Here is a 23,414-nt window from a genome sequence, read left to right as displayed (position 1 = left end):
CTTTAGAACCACTTTAATTATAACAGGCAGGCCTTCCCAGGTAGCAGTCTAAAGCCTCGTACACACTAGTATTTTTTTTTTTTTCGTTCAACCCAGCAGGGCTGAACAAAAAACAACTGACAGCTCAGGTGGAGCCGATGTACTAACTACCCAATGTTAGTACAGCGATCTCGCCTGCTGAGAGCGCTGATTGGGAGCCGATCAGCAGACCTTTTTCGGTCATGCCCCTTCAACAGATGCCAGCCCGACTCCAGTACACATGGGCCGAATGTCAGTTGGTTTCTTTTGAATCGGCCAATGCCACCCGACATGTGTAGTAGGCTTTAGGAAGTTTTGAAATGACTTTGTTAGTGTCTAAGGAGCTAAAGCAGATAATAATTTGCAATAAAAGCAGCACTAAATCTGCCTGGGTCCACAAAGCAGCTGCTATAATATACAAGTCTGCTTTCCTCCAGCGATGCAAGGTCTGCACTCCCCCCCTCAGTGGTCTGTGTCACCACTGCTGCCATCGTCTTCTTGGTCACTGGTCAGGTGTCTTCCTTTCTTGACCAATGTGCATCCACCGATGACGTAAATTATCTTTGTCCTACAGATGCCAGGATTGTAAACTGCAATATGCATGGGCAAGCAGTATACAAGAGAAAAAATTGCTTGCAAAACCTTACGTGCAGACATTTTTTTAAAATTTTAATTTAGTTTTAGGCCCCTTTCACACGGGACAGATCCGTGTTGATCCGCCCCGTGTTTATCCGCTGCTCAGCGGGGATCGCTCCGTTTTCCCCAGCTGAGCAGGCAGATGACAGGGCGGGACCCGCACACTGTGCAGGGACCGCCCTGTCAGATCTCTGCTCTCCCCTATGGGGGATCGGAGGAACACGGACCGTCTGTAGATAGGATTTTCTTCCGTCCGCAGAATCGGACGAGAGCGGAGCCGGACAACATCGGGTGTTAGCGGATGTACATCCGCTGACACCCGCTATCCCATAGGGATGCATGTATGTCCGTATTTCATCCGAAAACGGATGGATGAAATACGGACATACTGTCCGCATGTGTGAAAGGGGCCTTACTTTTAAGATTGCAAATATACAATATGTGCAGTATCACTGACCCAACCCCAGGCTTGTTATATTTATTAGCAGATTTGAGGTCTGAGTCCAAGGACATATACCAAATAGATATAGGATTTTATATTCAGACATTAGACAGAACCTAAATCTTTTTAACTTGAGCAAATCTACATCGTGACAGGGTCCTTGATATAAATCCCTCAGTGTGTTGCTTATAGTCCAGCTCATAGGCGTGCGCACAAGGTGTGCCAGGTGTGCCTGGGCACACCCTAAGTGCCGATTTCCCCTGCTTTCTGGCGCCCCCTGTCTCTCCCCTACAGTGCTGCCAGCTTCCCTCCTCTCCCACTGGCTGCTGCGATAGATGTTTCAAGATGGAGAGCGGGGGAAGGGTCCAGTAAATATAGACTCCCTTCCTTTTCTGAATGAACACAGGGAGTGATCTGTACCGATCCGCTCTTGTGTTCAACTATGTTTCCTGGTGCAGGTCTGGTGCAAGGATTTTTGACACCCTAGGAAAAACCTTTGCCGCCCTCCCTTGGCTCCACCCCTGACTCCAACCCCTTTGCCCTGACCATGTATACCCCACCTTTTTAATGAAGCGCCCATCAAATGAAGCCCCCCAGCGCCCATCAAATACAGCCTCACCAGCGCCCACCAAATGCAGCCTCACCAGCGCCCATCAAATGCAGCCTCACCAGCACCCATTAATGCAGCCTCACCAGCACCCATCAATGCAGTCTCACCAGCGCCCATCAAATGCAGCCTCACCAGCGCCCATCAAATACAGCCTCACCAGCTCCCTCCAAATGCAGCCTCACCACCGCCCATCAAATGCAGCCTCACCAGCACCCATCAAATGCAGCCTCACCAGCACCCATCAATGCAGCCTCACCAGCACCCATCAATGCAGCCTACCAGTGTCCATCAAATACAGCCTCACCAGCACCCATCAAATGCAGTCTCACCAGCGCCCATCAAATGTAGCCTCACCAGCATGCATCAATGCAGCCTACCAGTGCCCATCAAATGCAGCCTCACCAGCGCCCATCAAATGCAGCCTCACCAGCGCCTATCAAATGTAGCCTCACCAGCACCCATCAATGCAGCCTACCAGTGCCCATCAAATGCAGCCTATCAGAACCCATCAATGCAGCCTACCAGCGCCCATCAAATGCAGCCTCACCAGTGCCCATCAAATGCAGCCTATCAGAACCCATCAATGCAGCCTACCAGTGCCCATCAATGAATGTTTGCTTGCTTCCATTCATTCGGGAGTTGGGACACAGGCACAGCCCTCAGCCGCCGCTCTGCCTCTGACACTATGTGCGAATGGAGTGGCAGGTAGCTGCTGATGCTGAGTTGCTTGCTGCAGAGAGAAGAGAGTAGAAACACCAATGGCCGGGCGCCCTAGGCAGCAGTGCGCCCTAGGCGGCTGCCTAGTTTGCCTAGTGGTAGCACCGGCCCTGTTCCTATGCTTCAGTTTGTGAATGAATAGGAAGCCGCTCAGCACAGAGCACTTCCCATTCATTCACTGTCCAGTGCAACTGAGGCCGCAGAGAAAAGGACTGGGGAATCTCTGTCTCAAAAGTGAGACACCAGAGGTCTGTTTAGAACCCTCTTAAAAAAATTATAAAAAAATAAAAATAAATAATAATAATAATATTGTAAAAAAAAAAAAAATTGTAAAAAAATTATAAAAATAAACACTACTGACACCATCCACTGCTCTGCTGATATACACGCATGTGTGTTTGTGTTCTGAGGTGCACACCCTAATGCAATGGGCTGCGCACACCAATGGTCCACCTACTAACCTGGTCCTCACAGATTTAGACACCGCCTTGATATCCATTCTCCGGATCAAGAGAGAGATTGATCCCAGGAAAACTGACACGAAGATGCAGCAGCTGCCAATCACACATATTAGCTGGAGGGGTGTCAGGGATAACCGGCAACACTCTCCTCTGTAACACAAGCTGCTTGTCTGGTGACATCTGCAGAAAAGAAACGCAACGATAGTATTGGTGTCATATACTAGGCAGAAGGACACATCTGAAGCATCATTGCATTGTAGATAATTCTTCTTCTATTGATTGTGGCACTGCTACTGAATGTATGCATGTTGGAGGAACTTCCGTTAAAATGGAACCTTACATATATATATATATATATATTTATATATGTGTGTGTGTGTGTGTATATCTCTTCTGCAATAAAGGATTCTTACCTGCCTGTTCCCAATTTTTGACAATGCACACCGAGCTGCGCATGCTCAGCAGTTACATCATCATTTTGACTGGGGACACCATGGCAGCGGAAGGGGTGTTCTATACACCTTTCCAAGGAAAGATTTTCTGCATGTTGACACACTGGTCATGTAATTATAGACTCTTTTACTTAAAGCACAGTTTTGCCCCCACCAGCAAAAAAATTAAAGTCAGTAGCTATGCATACTGTAGCTGCTGACTTTTAATATTAGGAAACTTACCTGTCCTGGAGTCCAGCAATGTCTGTACCCCAGCCAATGTTTCCATCAGCTCTCGGTTGCTGCTGCCACCATACGTGGTAAGGAAAACCGGCAGTAAAGCCGTTCAGCTTCACAGCCAGTTCCCTACTGCGCATGCATGAAGCGCTCCCTGAGTGGCCCAGCAGCGGGGGAAGGAGGAGGGGGGGTGAACTTCCGAGTGACCTCGCCACAGCAAGATATCTTGGAAGTGAGGATGAGTATATGTCAAAAACAGGTACCTGTTCCCCCATACCCCCTGAAAGGTGCCAAATGTGGCATTGACAGGGGGGGAGGAGGCAGATAAGCAGAGCGTCCACTTTTGGGTGGAACTCTGCTTTAACACTGAGGAGGCTCAGTTCACAAAGCTCTAGCACAAGGGTAAAGATCTTTGATATGACCATGTGACTGTTATTTTCAAATCTCATTGGCTTCAGCTGAAAATACCTATCACATTTTTTGAAAAATAAATATCGTTATTTTGGTTTGTAAGTGTTGGAAGTGGGAATTGATTTGAAAGTGTCAGTTTCAGCTAAAAACAACAGCAGCTAAACTTTGAAAGGAAGTGTTCTATGGTCGTTGCAATCAATTTAATTGCCAAGAAGAACATTTAGTAGATGTACATTTAGCCATCGCATACGACACTACATACTGCTCTAACCCAGAAGTGCTGTCAGTGTGAACCGGAAGCTTTGCACCAGGTGACGGCGTTCCGCCGCCATCTTTGTCTGTCACCGCCCCACACTGGATCCACAGTGTGTATGTTTTTACCCACCGTTTTGGAAAGTTATTCTTTTTGATGTAATAAAACCATCTTTTAAACGAACTACACCATTGGAAGCCCCCTTGTTCCTTCTCTTTTTTCCCTTGCTTGGTTGGATTGGAGCCCATGATCCTGAATTGCCCCTGACCAGAAGCGGCTAAAGCATCCACTCACCAGGAACCACAACCAGGGGATACCTTCCAACTACTCCCAGATTATCACCTTTATCTACATTAAGGCTTTATCTTAAGCCCTTCAAGGTAAGGGCAATGGGAGACCTTTTATAAAGGGAAGGAAGTTATTTAACCACTGATTATATATGGAAGTTTATCATCCAGCTGATCTTTCACTATATTGTCCAACTGGAAACCAGAAGCCTGCACTTTATACCACTATTGGACACTTTCAAATTGTCTTTATTGGTTGTACACCACTTATGTGATTTATTAGTCAACATTTATTTATCTTTATTCACTGTATGTGTTTGCGCGAAATCCTATTCACAACATTTATTTTGATAGTGATTCAGTGAGCACTATTTGATTTTGCGCACCACTTTTCATGATTTTACACACTTTTGATTATTTAACACGTTCATTTAGTAGCGCAGAGGTCCCATCACATATTATTTAGTAGACCTTCTCTATATTGGTAATGAGGTTGTAAACCTCAGACATGAAATAGGAACAAAACATATCCCTCTATTGGGTGTACTTATGGTAATCCAGGGCATTAAAGTATAACTAAAGGCAAAACTTTTTTTTAGTTTTGGACAGAGTGCAGAGGGATTAGAATGCTTGTCAGTTTTATTGCTGTCTGTGCCCTGGTTAGGGAGATTCACCCTCTATTTGTCCTGTTTGCTGTTATCGTTGAAAGTGAAAGTGAAAGAAAATCCCAAATTTTGGGTTGCCCCTAGAAAAGGGGGAAATCTTCTAATGGGTACACTAGTTCTGGTGACCTGGGGGTTCCCAAAGAATTCCCTTAATTTGCAGGGATTTCCTCTCACTTCCTGTTTTGGCTATGGGACAGGAAGTGAAGGGTAATCTCCCCCAATAGGAAACAGATGGAAAAAAATAATCTGACAGGGGTTACCCTTCCTTCCTTAATAACCCTCCCTTACTCTATCCAAAATGAAAGCAAAGTTTTGCCTATAGTTCTACTTTATTGATCTATTTTTGAGTCATTAACATTAATTATTATGTATTTGATGTTCTCACCTGCACATTGCTCCCAAATTTTCCACGATCACACACTGTCCACCATTTTCACAGTAGAAATCCTCCATATTGCACATGCTTTTGCACGCTCCAGCGTAGTATTTGTATCCTGGTTTGCAGTATGTTGTTTCAGAGCCATAGTTCATTACCATCTCCAGGGGGCTGAAGACATTATCATGTATCTCTTCACTGACATCAGCGACTGTGTTTGTGATATTGCCATCTTTGTGGTCTGTAGGATACGGGAGAGAAGATCTTTCTGTTGATTGCACATACGTTGATTCTGTCATCTGTAGAGTTCCATTCCTATGAATAAGCTCTACCTCTACGTGAGAATCTCCACTACTCTCTACATGTAAAGCAGAGTTGTTAGGAAGTAATATTTCTATCTGGTCATTGACTGTGCCACTCCCAATTTCTGTAGGTTGTAATTCCAGGTTTGTTTTTATCCAGGGGTCCAAGGAGATGGCTGTAGGTAAAGGTAGAGCTTCTTTGGGTTCCAAAACTCTTTTGACCCAGCTCAGTGTTATTGGTCCGTTTGCTGTCTTTTCCAGTGTGTCATCATCTCCTCTGACTTCATTCATATAAGGAGTCACTTTAGTAGACATGATTTCATTCTGAGTACTAGTAGGTGGAATCACTGTCATGACTGTGGTAGCTTCCAAGGAAAATGTGCTGCTTTCTGATTCATTGTTTGATTTCTGGAGCTCCTTGGACAATACACTTTCTTGCTGTGATACTATCTCAGAACGGGTGGTGGTTGCATGAGTCAAAAAGACAGATTCTTTTAATCCATCAAATGTGGTTGTGACCACTGTGGAGAACGCTTCAACATTTTCTTTGTTTGTGTTAGTCTCATCATGAATATGCAGTCTTCTCAATTCGTTCTTTATGGTACTTATAGTTTCTTCTTCAGAAAACATTTCTCCATCACCGCTATGAACAAGTTCTTGGTGTTTGTCTCCATTTGGAGACACTGGAATCGATAATCCAGTTCTTTCTAAGGCTTTACTGGAAGAGTTGGCTCTTCTGTCCAGTACCTTCCTTTTTCGAACTTGTTCCTTATTTCTTCTAAGCCTTGGGAATAATTCAATACTTTTTGTTCTTGGTGCCTTGCGTTTGACCTCGCTATACATCTCATCTTCCTTTTGTTCCATCATTACTTTTGGCTTTCTGTGTTTTGCACTGAATAGGTGCTTGTTAGGTGTTTTTGATCTTCTGGCCTTTCTGAAATGCCTTTTAACAAATTTATTATTGTTCCACTTCATTAAAGGACCGTTGGGAATTTTCTTTCTGGTGGCATTTTTTGTTTTTTTATTGCCTATGATCATTTTGTTCTTTCCACTTGGCAGTCTTTTTTTTATGTAATAATTTTTTCTGCCTTTATTTAGATTTATAGGCTTCTTTTTTCTGTTGTTTAATATCATCATCATATCCTCGCTAGGTTTCTTTTGTTGAAACTTTACAATCTTTTTAAAAATGCCCCTTATTTCCAGGATTTCCACATGCTCCATCGGTAAATGTGAATGAGGCAACCACAATCTGACGGGGTCACTGAACAAAACCTCTGAGGTCAGTTTAGTTGGAGGTTTTTGCAAGATGTTCATGGCTAGAATTGTAACACAAACAATCATATACCGTATTTATCGGCATATAACAAGCACAGTCATTTTAAGAGGGAAGTTTCAGAGAAAAAACTTAAATTTTAAATAAGGAACTTTGAAGCAAAATAAGGGTCAGTGCCCATCTGCAGCCTCACCATTGCCATCAATGCAGCCTGATCAATGCCCATCTGCAGCCTCACAAGTGCCATCAATGCAGCTTCATCAGTCCACATCAATGCAGCCTCACCGTTGCCATCAATGCAGCAGCCTCACCATTGCCATCAATGCAGCAGCCTCACCATTGCCATCAATGCAGCAGCCTCACCATTGCCATCAATGCAGCAGCCTCACCATTGCCATCAATGCAGCAGCCTCACCATTGCCATCAATGCAGCAGCCTCACCATTGCCATCAATGCAGCAGCCTCACCAGTGCCATCAGTGCAGCCTGACCAATGCCCATCTACAGCCTAGAGGGGACAGGGAGGGGGGCGGGACGAGCACCGACAGATTACATACAGTGAGAATCTCCTATGATAGACAGAACAGTGGTCCAATGGCGGCCCAATAGACGGGACTTCATATTACAGAGGCTGCCAAGTAAACAGGAGATTCTCACTGTATGTAATCTGACGGCGCTTATCTTGCCCCCCTCCCTGGGCAGCTTAAATTGAAGAATTGGCGTATAACACGCACGCGCTATTTGCACCCGATTTTCATGGTGAAAAAGTGAGTGTACAGTATATACTGTCGGTTATCAGGGAATACTGGTCTTCTTCAGAAGCTAATGAGACTGGTGCATAAGTCACAGGGACTTATACAGAGAAGAATGAATATCATTTGATTATTGAATTGAGACGAATGAATAATAATGAATATCAATGTTGGCATATAGAGAAAATCAGCATATCAGAAATTCTCAAAGGGTGCTTTTAAGCTAAATTGCGATTGGCCAGTTCTCCCACAATGTCAATTGATTGGATCCATGGCATTGTGTATAATATATACATCCTAGAAAACTGGATAGCTGAATTGCAAGACTCTGCAGTTTCAGCAAAGTGTCAGGTGCATATCAAGAATATCATGTTCACAATTTAGTTGTAAAGTATGAGAACAATCAATAATGAGCAGAATCAGCCTACTCATCTCTAATTACAAGCATTTGCATCATTTTAATGACAATTGTAATTATCCTGTTGCTGTGATTGGCATTAAAAGTCATATTAAAGGAAACCTTCTGAAAATGCTAGTTGCCTGGCCACCGTGCCTACTCTCTGGCTTTAATGCTTTGTGTTACTGACCTGAAAGATGTGTGCAAATAAGGACATCCAGCTTGTCTGCCATTCTTATTCTGCATATTTGCTTCGTTGTTGTTTTACAACATGCTTTTAATTACAGCCCCCACCCACCCCCCAACTGGAAAAAAACAAAACTCTTACAAAAGGAGGCCAAAGCAGAGGTAGGGTTGCCAAACCCGAATACTTTAGTGGCACACAGCAATTATTATTATTTTTTTAAGGGAGGATGCTGTGGACTCTGATGTAAAAGGGAACTCTGATGTAAGGGGGTTTCTGCTCACCAAAGCCCCCACTTACATCAGAATTCCCAGCATTCCCCCTTTTAAATCAGGGTTCCCAAAGCCCCCCTTACATCAGAGTCTGCAGAGCACCACTTACATCTGAGTCCTCCTGGGGGGGGGGGGGGGCACAGTCTGGTCTGAATAATGTGTCTGGGTTCCAGGTGGCCTGAAACCCGGACACATGATTCAAAACCCAGACTGTCCGGGTGAATTCAGGACGGTTGGCAACCCTAAGCAGAGGCATTGTAGGTATGCCTCGGGAAGTAGAAGTCATCACATCCAAGATAGTTCTTTTTTTTGTTCACAATAACACATTTTTTAACACACTTTTGTAGACTTTTTTTTTATTTGGGGTGTTGGCTGTCATTAGGCTGGATTCACACCTAGGCATTTATAGTGCTTTTTGCATTTAGCAGATTTGCACTACAGTCCGTTTAACATGGTTTCCTATGGAACACATTCTGTAGTGCAAATCTGCAAAATGCAAAAGGCACTAAAAATGCATAGGTGTGAATCCAGCCTAAAGTAGATTCTCATGCAAGGTTCGCTAAGGCCCCCCCTTTCACACCTGAGCGATCTTCTGCCTGCAGCTTGTAGCTCGAAGGCCTGGTTCACACCTATGCATTTTTTTTAGTGCGTTTTCAGTCTTGCAGAAACACACTACAGTCCATTTAACATGGTTTCCTATGGGTCACGTTCACATCTGTGCATTTTATGGAAAGGGTCAGGGACCAGCGGGTTGTGTTTTTGGTTCCATAGACTTCAATGGATCAAAAACATGTATTGAAAAAACGCAAAATGCACCTGGAATATGCAAACTGCAACCTGCATAGGTGTGAACCAGGCCACAAAAAATTCTCAACAAGCCAAATCCCATTCATTTAAATGGCCCCTGTTCACATCTGAGCGTTCTGTCGCCTGAAGCAAAACGCCTGGAGCTCAAAAAAAGTACATGAGCTTCTTTTTGGCTGATTACAGGCGTTTTTGGCCCCATAGTTTTATGAGCGTTTTCTGCTCAAATACAAGCTCTCCACCCCTAATTTCCTCTCCCTCTCCTCCCCCTAGTGCTTTCTATTGGCTAAACAAAAATGACTGGAGCGGTAAAACGCTTGTAATACGCTTGTAATACGCTTGTAATACGTTTCTAAAACGCTTTAAAAAAGCTACAAAAAAAGCCTAAAACCCCCTGAAAAATGCAGTAAATCAATACGCTCAGGTGTGAATGGAGCCTTACAGTCAGAGACAGTCAGGCAACTAGCACTTCCAAAAGCAGGTCAGCAATGGCAGGCTGATTATTAATCTCTCGTCAGGTTTACATTACTACTTGTTACAAAGTTGCTGTCATTTGATACTGCTGCATTCACATGAGCAGCCGGAGAGCAGTAAAATCAGGCAGTTGAGCCTCAGTTTTACCACCCCCCGACCACCCAACTAACCAAGGGCATGCAGGCACTCAGGGCTGTATATATGCCACAGCGAAAATAAAACAGCATATCACTTTTGGAAGGTGGCAGCATCACCAAACGTGACCCATTTTGAGGGTTGAAATAGGCAAGTTTCATATCGCCTCCTCATTGCCTGTCAAATACATCGGAAAGGCGATCCACTGCAGATTGCTTTTCTGAGGAGTGGCTATGTGTGTCACACGTGTGAATGGGCCTTTTTTTTTTAGTCTTGTCTACTTCAGAAGAAGGCAGGAAGACAAACAAAAGGTTTTCTTGAGCTATAAAGACAGTGGAGGAGATTTACTAAAACAGGAGCACTCAGAATCTGGTGCAGCTATACATGGTAGCTAATCAGCTTTTAACTTCCATTCAATTAAGCTTTAACAATAAAACCCGAAAGGTGATGGTTTTTATGCAGCGCTGCACCAGATTTCTGATTCTGCACTTTCTGATTTTAGTAAATCTACCCTACTGTGATGCGAGTCTATTGTAAAATATTAGGTGGCTAGGTGGTTTTTGGCCAGCAGGTGGCGATATAAGCAAAGCATATATTAGCTTTGCCAGTATTTATATAATATATCATTAATATAGCTAATAATTGTGATTTCTGTTAATTACACAAATAAAGAGGTTATTTCACTCAGGAAAGTCTGCAAAATGTTTTTAGTTTTAAAATACCGTCAGCGTAACTCATGTGCTCAGTGTCATTCTTCGGGCTTGCTTACAGCAATGGAAATGCAGACAATTAACTTTTTAACCTTCTGCAATCAGCCAGATTGTTACCCCCTGAAATGTGCATTAAAATTAGCAAAGGAAATTAAATTGGTTGCTATGACATACAGTTTTTTTTTTTTTTATCTACTTAAGTCTTTATTACTTACACTGCAAATAGCTGAAATAGGTTGTTGCCATCACCTGTCACGTCACCTACAAATGGAGCTGAAGGTACAGCTAATGAGAGCACATTTCTATTATTTATGATCAGCAAATGTTTTCATAAACTTACGGCTGTATTGAGGGTTTCTGCTGCCCTGGCAGCACAGAAATAATAGCTCCTTTTTCTATAGGCTCCCCACTTTCGTCATCAATCATTTTAGGCCTTAAACACATGGGCCTGATTTAGTATTAGAGCAAATATTCCTCTGAAGAGCACCATATACAGTAAGCATATACAAAACATTTGATAAGCTCTATTCTGCTTTCTTGAAGCCCTTAAAGTAAACTTCCTAGCAACAATGTAGGCAGTTTGTTTAAGATACGGTGACCAGACTTCCCTGGTTTCCGGGGACAGTCCCCGGACTGAGGACACTGTCCCCGAAGCCAGTCAGTCCCCGAATTTGTCCCCGGATTGCAGGGGCAGCGAAAGATGCAGGGCTGATCCCAAGCTTGTCCTGGGGCAGAGGGCGGCGGTCCACCCCAGGTGCCACACACTGTGGGGTGCCAGGCAAGCGTTGCCCGTTGTTACAGCTTTAATTTGAATCGCTAGGTGCCTGCCATCATGCAAGTCCCACCTCCTGGTTTGATAGACAGCACACTTGTTTAATGCTGGGACGTGTGCTGTCTATCATAGGTAGGAGCCGATCGAGGAGGCGGGACTTGTGTGATGGCGGGCACCCGGCAATTCAAATTAAAGCTGTCACAGTGGGCAATGCCAGCCTGCGTGCTGATCCGACCAGCTCTCCTCTTAATCTCTGATCCCCGGCACAGGTGATTGCTGCATTGCTGGGCACTGGTAAGGCTGCATTGCTGGGCACTGGTAAGGCTGCATTGATGGGTACTGGTAAGGCTGCATTGCTGGGCACTGGTAAGGCTGCATTGATGGGTACTGGTAAGGCTGCATTGATGGGCACTGGTAGGGGTGCATTGCTGGGCACTGGTGAGGCTGCATTGCTGGACACAGCTGATCCCTGCATTCTTTATGTAGCGCACTCCTGAGCCCTGCATTCTTTATGTAGTGCACTCCTGAGCCCTGCACTCTGTTTTTTCTCTATTTTAGCTTCATAACGGTTGGTAGTCATATCTCAAAAAATTCTAAGAAGTATCTTTTTTTTTTAATCTCATGGATGAAATGTGAGAAATAATGTTAATATTATAAAATCATTCCATAAACACATACCACATACACTGCATATATAATTTGAGGAAAATATGATTATAATATAGTTTACCATTTGCCAAAAAAAAAAAAATGTCCGCGGATTTGATTTTAAAATCTGGTCACCTTAGTTTAACCGTTTCAGCCCCAGAAGATTTTACCCCTTCCTGACCAGAGCACTTTTTGCAATTCGGCACTGCGTCACTTTAACTGACAATTGCGCCGTCGTGCGATGTTGCACCCAAACAAAATTGACGTCCTTTTTTTCCCACAAATAGAGCTTTCTTTTGGTGATATTTGATCACCTCTGTGGTTTTTATTTTTTGCGCTATAAACAAAAAAAGAGCAACAATTTTGAAAAAAAAGCAATTTTTTTTACTTTTTGCTATAATAAATATCCCCCGAACATATATAAAAAAAACACATTTTTTCTTCAGTTTATGCCGATATGTATTCTTCTGCATATTTTTGGTAAAAAAAAATCGCAATATGCGTATATTGATTGGTTTGCGCAAAAGTTATAGTGTCTACATAATAGGGGATAGATTTATGTCATTTTTATTATAATTTTTTTTCATTAGTAATGGCGGCGATCTGCGATTTTTATCGTGACTGTGCAATTATGGCGGACACATCTGACACTTTTGACACTATTTTGGGACCAATGTCATTTATATAGTAATCAGTGCTATAAAAATGCACTGATAACTGTGTAAATGACACTGGCAGGGAAGGGGTTAAACACTAGGGGCGATCAAGGGGTTAAGTGTGTCCTAGGGAGTGATTCTAACTGTGGGGGGGATGGGCTTCCACTCACATGACAGCAATCACTGCTCCTGATGACAGGGAGCAGTGATCTCTGTCATGTCACAAGGCAGAACTCGGAAATGCATCTCCCCGTTCTGCGGCTCCGTAACACGATCGCCGGGAGACCAGCCGACATCGAGTCCGCGGGTCCCGCGGGCACAGTCACACCCCACCATTAAAGGGGACGTACGGGTACGCCCATTTGCCCACCGCTGTAATTGTGCCGACGTATATAGGCGTGCAGCGATCGGCAAGTGGTTAAGAAGACACCGGAGTTGATTTACTAAAACTGGAGAATGGAAAATCTGGTGCAGCTGTGCATTGAAACCAACCAGCTTTCAGTTTTTTTGTCAAAGCTTAATTGATCAGGCCGCAGTTAGTAGCTGATTGGCTACCACACACAGCTGCACCAGATTTTACACTCTTCAGTTTTGGTAAATCAACCCCACTAGCTTTGTATTACAGCCATGAGTGTGCTGTCAGGGAGGCAAACTAGGGTGACCACCCATGGCAACACTTGGTGGGGATTGGCACTGATGCCAGAGTATCCCTACCGTATATACAATGCAGCATTATTGAGCTTGTTTCATGGATGCTGGTACCGCCTTTACCATAACAACCAGTCACCTATGTCCTAGCAGCCACTGATGCTGTGTTGCCCAGCTGCCAGCATCCTAGCAACCAATGAGGCACAGCTTCATTGGCTGCTAGGAAACTGGTGACCGGGCCACAGCATCATTAGTTGCTGCACCTGCATCCTAGTGGGGGCGGCAAAAATGACTGCATGGGGCGGCATCCAGAGTTTCCTTACCACACAATATAGCAGGATTACCAGAAACATTCAAAAGCCAGGACAATCTCTGGTGGGCACCCCTGTTACATTGGCAACCAACCCACAATCAACCATAGAAGAGGCTAAACAAATATCTCTGCTTCTTTTTGGTGGATTGTGGGTGGGTTGCCACGGTAACAGGGACACCCGCCGGCGATGGTATTGGCCTTTTAATGATTCTGCTTCTTATTTAGTGGATTGTGGGTGGTTTGTCAGGGTAACAGGGACATCCATCAGTGATCATACTGGCTTTGAGTGTCCCTAAGGGGGATTGGTGGAGGGTGTGAGAAGGATAGGGGTTATTCCAATTGCAAATTTTTGTGTGTTGCCAGCCCATTCAAAATTACTGGGATGCCTCAGCACATGCGCTAACGCACAGTGCGTTTTGTTGGGCTGCATTGCCAAAAAATCTTAGAGTTGTAACCTGTAGTATAAAGATTTAAGATAGTGGGTGCTGAAGTATTGTAGATAATGGATGGTGCTGTTCCTCACAAATCAATCCATATGTAGATGTCACCAGTACTTTATCATTGCTCAATCATGAGCTTTATTCAATCACAAATCATAGATACGGATGCCACAATTTGGAAACACATAAGGACCCATTTAAGCATAGTTACTGTTACCTTGTTGCAATATGAACAGAATAAGCAAAGCTCAAGTTTGATCAACGATGGAGAGCTGGTGATATCTGAATATGGTCTGAAGGCATGTCAAACATTGCACAGGTGTTCCACCAGCCCATTCCCCATGAAGGAGCTATCTTAGTGCAACATACCACCATGAACAAAATGGCATGCGTTAACACATGCACAAGTGAAAGTTAGGGCTAGTTTAAACTTGCTTCAAAACAAGGCTTCGGACACGCTTTGTTAAAGCTCTCTGAATGCCAGTCAAAGCTCCTGTCACTAAATAAAATGGTTAGCTTACAGTCCTGTTTACACCTTGCTTTTGCTTGGTGCTTTGATGAGGCTTTGGTGGGGCTTCGATGAGGCTTTAGTGGGACTTCCATGAGGCTTTGGTGGGGCTTCGATGAGGCTTTAGTGGGACTTCCATGAGGCTTTGGTGGGGCTTCGATGAGGCTTTAGTGGGACTTCCATGAGGCTTTGGTGGGGCTTCGATGAGGCTTTAGTGGGACTTCCATGAGGCTTTGGTGGGGCTTCGATGAGGCTTTAGTGGGCTTCGATCTGGCTTCGGTGGGGCTTCAAGCGAGCTTTGCCATAGACTTCTATGGAGGCTTTGAAGACATTTCGAAGCACCACTAAAGCTACATGGAGTATAATTTTTGAAGCAAAGCTGAAGCAAAGCAAAGCAAAAGCAAGGTGTAAGCAGGACTGTAAGCTAACCATTTTATTTAGTGACAGGAGCGTTGACTGGCGTTCAAAGAGCTTTAACAAAGCGAGTCCGAAGCCTTGTTTTGAAGCGTAAACTAGCTGTTAATGTGTGTTGAAGCCGAAGCAAGTGTAAATGAGCCCTTACTAATACGTTTTTTATGAACCTGATCACATGAATCAAAAAAGACTATAGCTTTTTCTTTACCGCCCTCTTATTCCATCCATCCCGGTTCTGTAGCTATGTTTATCCCAAAAGCCTTCCTATTCACTGGGACACCTGAGTCAGTCCTGAAAAACTTCCTATTCCAACTGCCAGTGTGTGGCCCATCTAATAATAGGTCTAGCACACCCACTAGCCCAGCCATTGCATCAATTGCCAAGACATCATCAAGCCAGCAACGAAGGTCATCATCTTTCTTTAAGGTAATGTACACGGGACACCCAGGCAACCTCTTCTGAACGTTTTTCTTGACGGCTTGAAACCGGCGTTTGAAAACGCCCATTTTGCCGCGTTCGCGTCTAGAAGCGTTTATTTTTTTAGAAAAAAAAATAAACGCTTGAAAAAAAAATTTAAGAAAACATGAGTAGACCCTCCCACAGCACAAAAAACTGTATTTATTAACTATTTCAGCCATTCTGTGAGACCAGAGTGAGTAGCAGCAGCTGAGAGAGCATCAGTGTACTTGTATATACCTCTCTTCATTTTGGTGCTTTGACTATGGATCCCATAATGAGCATATGTGAGGAAATGCTCCTGACATTGCTGTTGCTGAGGCCGGAAAACTTAACATGGGGGCAAACTGAAATTAAAACAGCCAGATATTAAATTTCATGCAACTATGTTTGATCAAGTATGGAGGGGGTCAATGGTGGGGTCATCTGGTTCAAATCTCAAAATTTGAACATACTTCAGCTTACAGCAATGCTAGTGGTGTATTGAATTGAATCAAAGGCTCATTCGGGGTATATTAAATGGTCTATCAAGCATTGCAAGCAATTACAAATTTTTAAAATACTTTTTTAGTGTTTTTTTTTATCATTTTGAAGTTTTGTAGTTTTATAAAAAAAATGGGCACCTTTAAAAACACTTCTAAACAAAAACGCGCCTAAACGCCGGTACCGCGTTTAGGCGCGCCTGGCGTCTGAAACGTCAGAAAAGTCGGCGTCTGAACTCATTTTTTTGCCTTCAAAGAAAAGCCTCTAAACGCAACTGCCTAAAAACGGCACATAAGATAACATTGGATGAGTTCAGGGGCAGCTGGAAAAAGCGTCCAACTGCCTCTGAACGTCCGTTTACCAGCAGCAGTGTACATGAGGCCTAAAGGGTACTAACTAATATAAATTCTTACCTAGCCTCATGGTAGGAAGAACCATGATTTTTCTACAAAATTTGATCAGACATGACAAAATTAAAAGACAAAGGAAATTCTTATTCTAAAGATCGTAATTATAGTGCTGCTGCCTCCTACTCTGCTACCCAGGGTATAGGACCACAATGGCATTTTGCTCAATATAAACTTGGATAACTTTGAATTAGATCATCTAGACTTACCTGCTCCAGCTCCAAAGACATAACTCCCCAGACAGCAGACCATAAATCTACACAGGTACATCCCGCCTGATGCTGTCCTCAGCATGTCACCTTGACCCAACTTGGGCTTCTCTCTGTCACTCTGCTGTCATCTCATGGTCAGCCAGATCCTTATATGAACTCCACTGTAAAATCACAACAGCTTCTGCTATGTTCTCAATCCAGTCTTCATCTGTAATTATCATTTCTGTCTATTTCAGTTTGTGAGAACTTATATTGTGGTTCCACCACCAGACCAGCATCTATTTTAGTTCTGCCTTTACTTGTTACTGTATGAATAACGAACATAAACTTTTTCAATGAAGTGCAATTTGGGAGAGCACACGGGGAGGGAGGAGAGAACACAGGGGCCTGGGGACAGCAGGACCAGAATAGGAGAGGCAGCAGGTCGGCATAAAGGTGAACCGATCCCCTCCATGTTCCTTCTGCAGCAGCTGAATGCCTGCCGGAGGGAGAGGAGGAGAAGCAGGCTTTCAGTGGCTGCAGAAGAAACATGGAGGGAATCGGTTGGTCTATATGCAGCCACCCCGGCTGCCCTTCCTAGGTGTACAGAGGGGTACATGGGCTCCCTGAAGCATGGGGTCACAATTGCTACCCCTGTAGGTACCCCCCTGCTGTACAGAGTTTTTACTTCATACAGTGTAGGTCAAAGCATCTACATAATAACTGTCTTAGAGTAGAGCTGCATGATTAATCGTTAAGACTCGAAAGCACGATTCTTTTCCCTTCCTGATCTTCAAAACAGCATTTCACAATAACAAGTGCAGAGAGTTCTCACAGCTGAAGAAAAAAAATACAGGCACCCTGCCAAGTTTTATCACAACATTGGGATAAGTATAAACAAAGTAACATCTCTTCTTAGATCAAAGGAATGAACTTCTGCCTGTAGATGAGGGAAATTTATCCACTTAAAGACTTAACCTTTTTCTGGCACTTGCTGCTTACAAGTTAAAATCAATATTTATTGCTGAAAATTACTCAGAACCCCCAAACATTATATATATTTTTTTTAGCAGAGACCCTACAGAATAAAATGGTGGTTGTTGCAATATTTTATGTCACACTGTATTTGCACAGCAGTCTTTCAAATGCAATTTTTCTTTTTAAAAATACACTTTAATGAATTAAAAGAATAAAATAAACAAAAAGTAAAGTTAGCCTAATTTTTTTTGTATAATGTGAAAGATGAGGTTATGCCGCGAGAATCGTGATCTTTATTCTGAGCAAAAAAAATCGTGATTCTCATTTTAGCCAAAATTGTGCAGCTCTATCTTTAAGCAAATTTTCACTTTGCCCATTCAGCAACAGTTTTGCTTTAAAGCTGAAGTGTAGCTAAACTAAAAGAAATAACAATCAGCACAAGGGACATAATTTACAGTCAGTAGGATGTGTCCCTCTCTTTCCTATGAATGAAACACAAGCTATGAATGAAGGAGGCAGACCTATCAATCAACCGCCCATCTTCCATTCATGATCATGTTTTATTCATAGAAGCTGTAACATCAGCTTCTATCAATGGAGCAGCTGTGAGGAAAGGATGGGCATAGTCAATTGTCAAACACTCTTCATGAGAGCCTGTGACAGCCTGTTAGTTGTATTAAATGTAGCGCTACCCCCGTAGAAGCCGCTGGTGGATAGGGATCCCCCACTCTGCACAGCCAGGCACACCGAATTTTCCACAGGCTCATTGAGACAGGAAACAGTCCATGCAGCTTTTTTTTTTTTTTTTTTTTATTTTATTTATTAACTTGGATGGAGATAGGGGTATTTCTGGGATATGCCAACTTGACTGGAACCAATCAAGACTTCTGTATGCAGCAGCCCCCTAACACTTACCTGAGCCCCATCTCTATGCAGCGATGTCCACGAGTGCCTCGGCCGTCCAGGACTCTCCTTTGCTGATTGGCTGAGGCACAGCAGCGGCGCCACTGGCTCCCGCTAATGTCAATCCAAGTCAGTTAGCCAATGAGGTGAAAGAGGGGGCAGGGCTGAATCACGGCTCCGTGTCTGAATGAATACATGGAGCTGCGGCTCGGCTTAGGTGCCCCCATAGCAAGCTGCTCACCAGGAGGGAGGGGCCAAGAGCAACGAAGAGGGACCCAAGAAGAGGAGGATCTGGGCTGCTCTGTTCAAAACCATTACATAGAGCAGGTAAGTATAACGTGTTTGTTATTTTTATAGAAAAAAAAACACAAGACTTTACAATCACTTTAACTTCTCTTATTTGCTCTCTTTTGGGTCTAATACGTATACCATTGGAAGCATGTTATATTTTTTTCGATAAGATTTCATTTTAAAAATCTGGTCACCTTATGATAGAAGTCACAAGATTGCTCAGTGATGGTGAACCTTGACACCCCAGATGTTTTGGAACTACATTTCCCACGATGCTCAACTACACTGCAGAATGCATGAGCATCATGGGAAATGTAGTTCCAAAACATCTGGGGTGCCAAGGCTTGCCATCACTGCGTCTAACTGATGATGAGAAAAGGTATTTAGCAGTTTATATTTATTAAAACCAGGGCTTTTTTCAGCAGGAACTAGGGGGAACTCAATTCCACCACCTCTGGCTCAGGTCTTCTGCTCCCTGCTCACTACTATCACTTGGTAACACTGAAGTCCAGCTTCTGCATTTACAAGTGGTACCATATCTCAGGTGCCCAGGGTTCAGTGCAGTCATGGGCAGGAGAGGGTGCGTGGTAGGCTGCACCCTCTGTGGTCTCCATTTTTTCCCTGGTGACCAGTTGTTGATGCTCCTACTGCATGATCTCCCTTGCAAGTGACTGTAGTATAGTATAATATGCTGGGAGGTACTACAGCCGGATAGGTGTTTCAGCTTTATATTTCAGCAAAGGTAAGACATATGATAGATGGTGGAGCTGTTAAAGAGGGGGGAGAAGATGAGGGCAGTGGAGGGAGGGGGTTGTATGCAGAGGGAAGAGCTACTATTCGATGCCATTTGGCAGGTATGTGTGTGTGGCGGGCATGGTTGAGTTCCTGGACCGATTCTCTGAGAAAAAAAGCCCTGATTAAAACTATTACACTTCCATGTTCTGTGTAATGCGGGAGACCAGATATAGTCAATGCCGGGTCCTGGGTTTAGTAACACTTTAAGTCCCTTTCACACGGCTGTCCGATCAGATCTGCTTGTCAGTTTTTCAGGCAAACCTCATTGGACCCTCCAGTCTCTTCTATGGAGCAGCGGATGTCAGTGGACACATGTCCCCTGACACCCGCCGCCATTCGATCGGATCCTGTCCACCAAAAACAGGCAGATGGTGGTCCTAGTCCTCATCTGTCTGGCTGATCGGACCGATCACAGATCAAGCTAGAGAGCCAATCATGGTGGCTCTTTACCACGTGATCAGCTGTGTCCAATCAGGAATGTAGACAGGATTTGCCAGTTATTGGCAATCCTCCCCTCACATTGACTGGGCATGAGGAGAGCCGAAAACCGGCAAATCCACACAGGGGACATCATAGCTGCCAACTGTCCCGAATTTCCCGGGACATTCCCGGGACTTGGACTTCATTCCCGGATTTGTGGCGTCCCGGCAAATGTCCCGAAAAATTTGGTTCCGGTTTTTGAAACCGCCGCCGCTGCCGCCGCCGCCGCCGCTAGAGGTCGGCGGCCGGCGGAGACATTGTCTCCGCCGGCCACCATTTTGTTGGAGTTCAGGAAGACGGCTGGGGGGGGGGGCTAGACGAAGCTTCTGCGTCGCCGCCCACCCCCTGCCCCGCTCCGCCTCGGCCCGCCCCGCTCCGCCTCGGCCTGCCTCGGCCCGCCCCGCCTCGGCCCGCTCCGCTCCGCCTCGCCCCGCCTCGCCTCGGCCCGCCCCGCTCCGCCTCGCCCCGCCTACCCCCCGCCCCGCTGCCAGTCTGATATGGAAAGGGGCGGGGGTTCTAGGTGGGGGGTGAGCGCGCGCACCGCTGTGGGACACGATGTGAGTGGGGGGGGGGCACAGGGGACACCTGATGTGAGTGGGGGGGGGCACTGGGGACACCTGTGATGTGAGGGGGGGGGCACTGGGGACACCTGATGTGAGGGGGGGACACCTGATGTGAGGGGGGGGGCACTGGGGACACCTGATGTGAGCGGGGACACCTGATGTGAGTGGGGGGGGCACTGGGGACACCTGATGTGAGTGGGGGGGGCACTGGGGACACCTGATGTGAGTGGGGGACACCTGATGTGAGTGGGGGACACCTGATGTGAGGGGGGGACACCTGATGTGAGTGGGGGGGGGCACTGGGGACACCTGATGTGAGGGGGGGACACCTGATGTGAGGGGGGGGCACTGGGGACACCTGATGTGAGTGGGGGGGGCACTGGGGACACCTGATGTGAGTGGGGGGGCACTGGGGACACCTGATGTGAGGCGGGGGCACTGGGGACACCTGATGTGAGTGGGGGACACCTGATGTGAGGGGGGGACACCTGATGTGAGTGGGGGGGGCACTGGGGACACCTGATGTGAGGGGGGGACACCTGATGTGAGGGGGGGGGCACTGGGGACACCTGATGTGAGTGGGGGGGGCACTGGGGACACCTGATGTGAGTGGGGGGGCACTGGGGACACCTGATGTGAGGGGGGGGCACTGGGGACACCTGATGTGAGGCGGGGGCACTGGGGACACCTGATGTGAGGGGGAGCTCCGCCGGGGACTCCTGATGTGAGGGGGAGCTCCGCCGGGGACTCCTGATGTGAGGGGGGGCTCCGCCGGGGACTCCTGATGTGAGGGGGGGCTCCGCCGGGGACTCCTGATGTGAGGGGGGGCTCCGCCGGGGACTCCTGGTGTGAGGGGGGGCTCCGCCGGGGACTCCTGGTGTGAGGGGGGCTCCGCCGGGGACTTCTGATGTGAGGGGGGCTCCACTGGGGACTTCTGATGTGAGGGGGGCTCCGCTGGGGACTCCTGGTGTGAGGGGGGGCTCCGCCGGGGACACCTGATGTGAGGGGGGCTCCGCCGGGGACTCCTGATGTGAGGGGGGCTCCGCTGGGGACTTCTGATGTGAGGGGGGCTCCGCCGGGGACTCCTGGTGTGAGGGGGGCTCCGCTGGGGGCACCTGATGCAAGGACGGACTCTGCTCGAACATCTGAAGCAAGGACGGACGGCTGGTGGCAGGCGACGTGGCAGGTGACACGCTCAGGGATCCCACTGATTCTGCATTATGGTGAGTTGAATGATTTCATTTTATATTACAATGTAATAATAGAAATAATGCGCTTCAATCATCCTGACACCATAACAACCATGGTGCCGGGATGATTGAAGCATTAACACCAGGTGTTTGGAGTATCTTTATCTGCTGATTGTTAAACTTTCTAGAATACACATATTTTTATTGTGTAGGATCTGGGGCTGCTGTCCCGTCATTTCCCTCTCTCTCCCCCTCTCCCCCCCTCTCCATCCCTCATTCATTTCAGACTCTAACCACACCCTCTAGAGCCACGCCCATTTAAGCCACGCCCACAATTTCGCGTAAACCACGCCCATTTTGTCTGTTTTTGATAGGCCACGCCTGCTGGTGAATGCCCCGCCCCCTAATTATTGGACAGCTCCGCCTACAGCCACAAAAGTGTCCCACATTTTTTTTTTACAATGTTGGCAACTATGGGACATCTGCACTGACAATCAGGGCACTGATCATTAGTGTCCTAATGATCAGTGCAGCCCCAACATTGCCCCTCAATGCTGCCAGTCTGTGCCCACTAGTGCGGCCAATCAGTGCCCATCAGTGATGCCTGTCAGTGCCTATCATTGCCGCCTATCACTGTCGCCTATCAGTGCCATCCATCAGTGCCGCCTTATCAGTGCCCATCAGTGCAGCATATCAGTGCCCATCAGTGATGCCTGTCAGTGCCTATCATTGCCGCCTATCACTGTCGCCTATCAGTGCCATCCATCAGTGCCGCCTTATCAGTGCCCATCAGTGCAGCCTCATCCGTGCACATCAGTGAAGGAGAAAAATTACTTATTTACAAAATTTTATAACCAAAACTAAGAAAAACTTTTTTTTTTTTTTTTTTTTTTAAATGTTTGGTCTTTTTTTGTTTATTTAGCAAAAAATTTTAAAAAAAACAGTGGTGATTAAAAACCACCAAAAGAAAGCTCTATTTGTCTCAAAAGATAATGATAAATATTTAGTTTGGGCATAATGTTGCATGACCGCGCAATTGTCATTCAAAGTGTGACAGCGCTGAAACCTGAAAATTGGCCTGGGCAGGAAGGGGGTGAAGGTGCCCGGTAGGCAAGTGGTTAAGGTATAACCAAAGCCCAAACTTTTTTTTTTTGGATAGAGTGAAGAGGGATTACAACATCTGTCCACTTTTTTATTGCTGTCTGTGTCCCCGTTAGGGAGATTCACCCTTTCTATTTGTCATATCACTATAAGTGACAGTAAATCTCAAATGTTGGGTTGTCACCAGGGCAGAAATAGAGGGGAAATCTTCCAGTGGGGATACTGGTTCTGATGACACCCAGGAATTCCATAACTTTGGGGGGGATTTCCTCTCACTTCCTGTTTTGGCTGTGGGACAGGAAGTGAAGGTAAAAAAAACCTCTGTCGGGAC

The 23,414-nt window shown here is 45.7% G+C and overlaps 1 protein-coding gene across 1 annotated transcript; it reads right to left on the bottom strand.

Moving 5' to 3' along the window:
• Positions 1-480: 480 nt before the first annotated feature.
• Positions 481-16,950, bottom strand: LOC141113334 (uncharacterized). The gene is made up of 4 exons (XM_073606394.1): positions 16,801-16,950; positions 5,554-7,162; positions 2,885-3,064; positions 481-586 (listed from the first exon to the last, which is right to left on the bottom strand). Exons 1-4 carry the CDS (start codon positions 16,883-16,885, stop codon positions 481-483), a joined length of 1,980 nt encoding a protein of 659 aa, XP_073462495.1. The 5' UTR covers positions 16,886-16,950.
• Positions 16,951-23,414: the final 6,464 nt, after the last annotated feature.

This window comes from Aquarana catesbeiana, linkage group LG12 (genome assembly GCF_042186555.1).
Source record: "Aquarana catesbeiana isolate 2022-GZ linkage group LG12, ASM4218655v1, whole genome shotgun sequence".
In the NCBI taxonomy this organism is placed as follows: Eukaryota; Metazoa; Chordata; class Amphibia; order Anura; family Ranidae; genus Aquarana; species Aquarana catesbeiana.
The sequence above is the reverse complement of the archived record's forward strand: the minus strand, read 5'-3'. Positions and strand labels throughout refer to the sequence as shown.

Bases quoted from the DNA above. Each gene is read 5' to 3' on its own strand.
- LOC141113334 (XM_073606394.1), bottom strand. From the start codon at position 16,885: ATGCTGAGGACAGCATCAGGCGGGATGTACCTGTGTAGATTTATGGTC. The intron at 7,163-16,800 runs GTAAGTCTAGAT...TTACAATTCTAG, and splicing joins TGTCTTTGGAGCTGGAGCAG to CCATGAACATCTTGCAAAAA. The intron at 587-2,884 runs GTTAGTAGGTGG...TGGCATCTGTAG, and splicing joins TCTAAATCTGTGAGGACCAG to GACAAAGATAATTTACGTCA.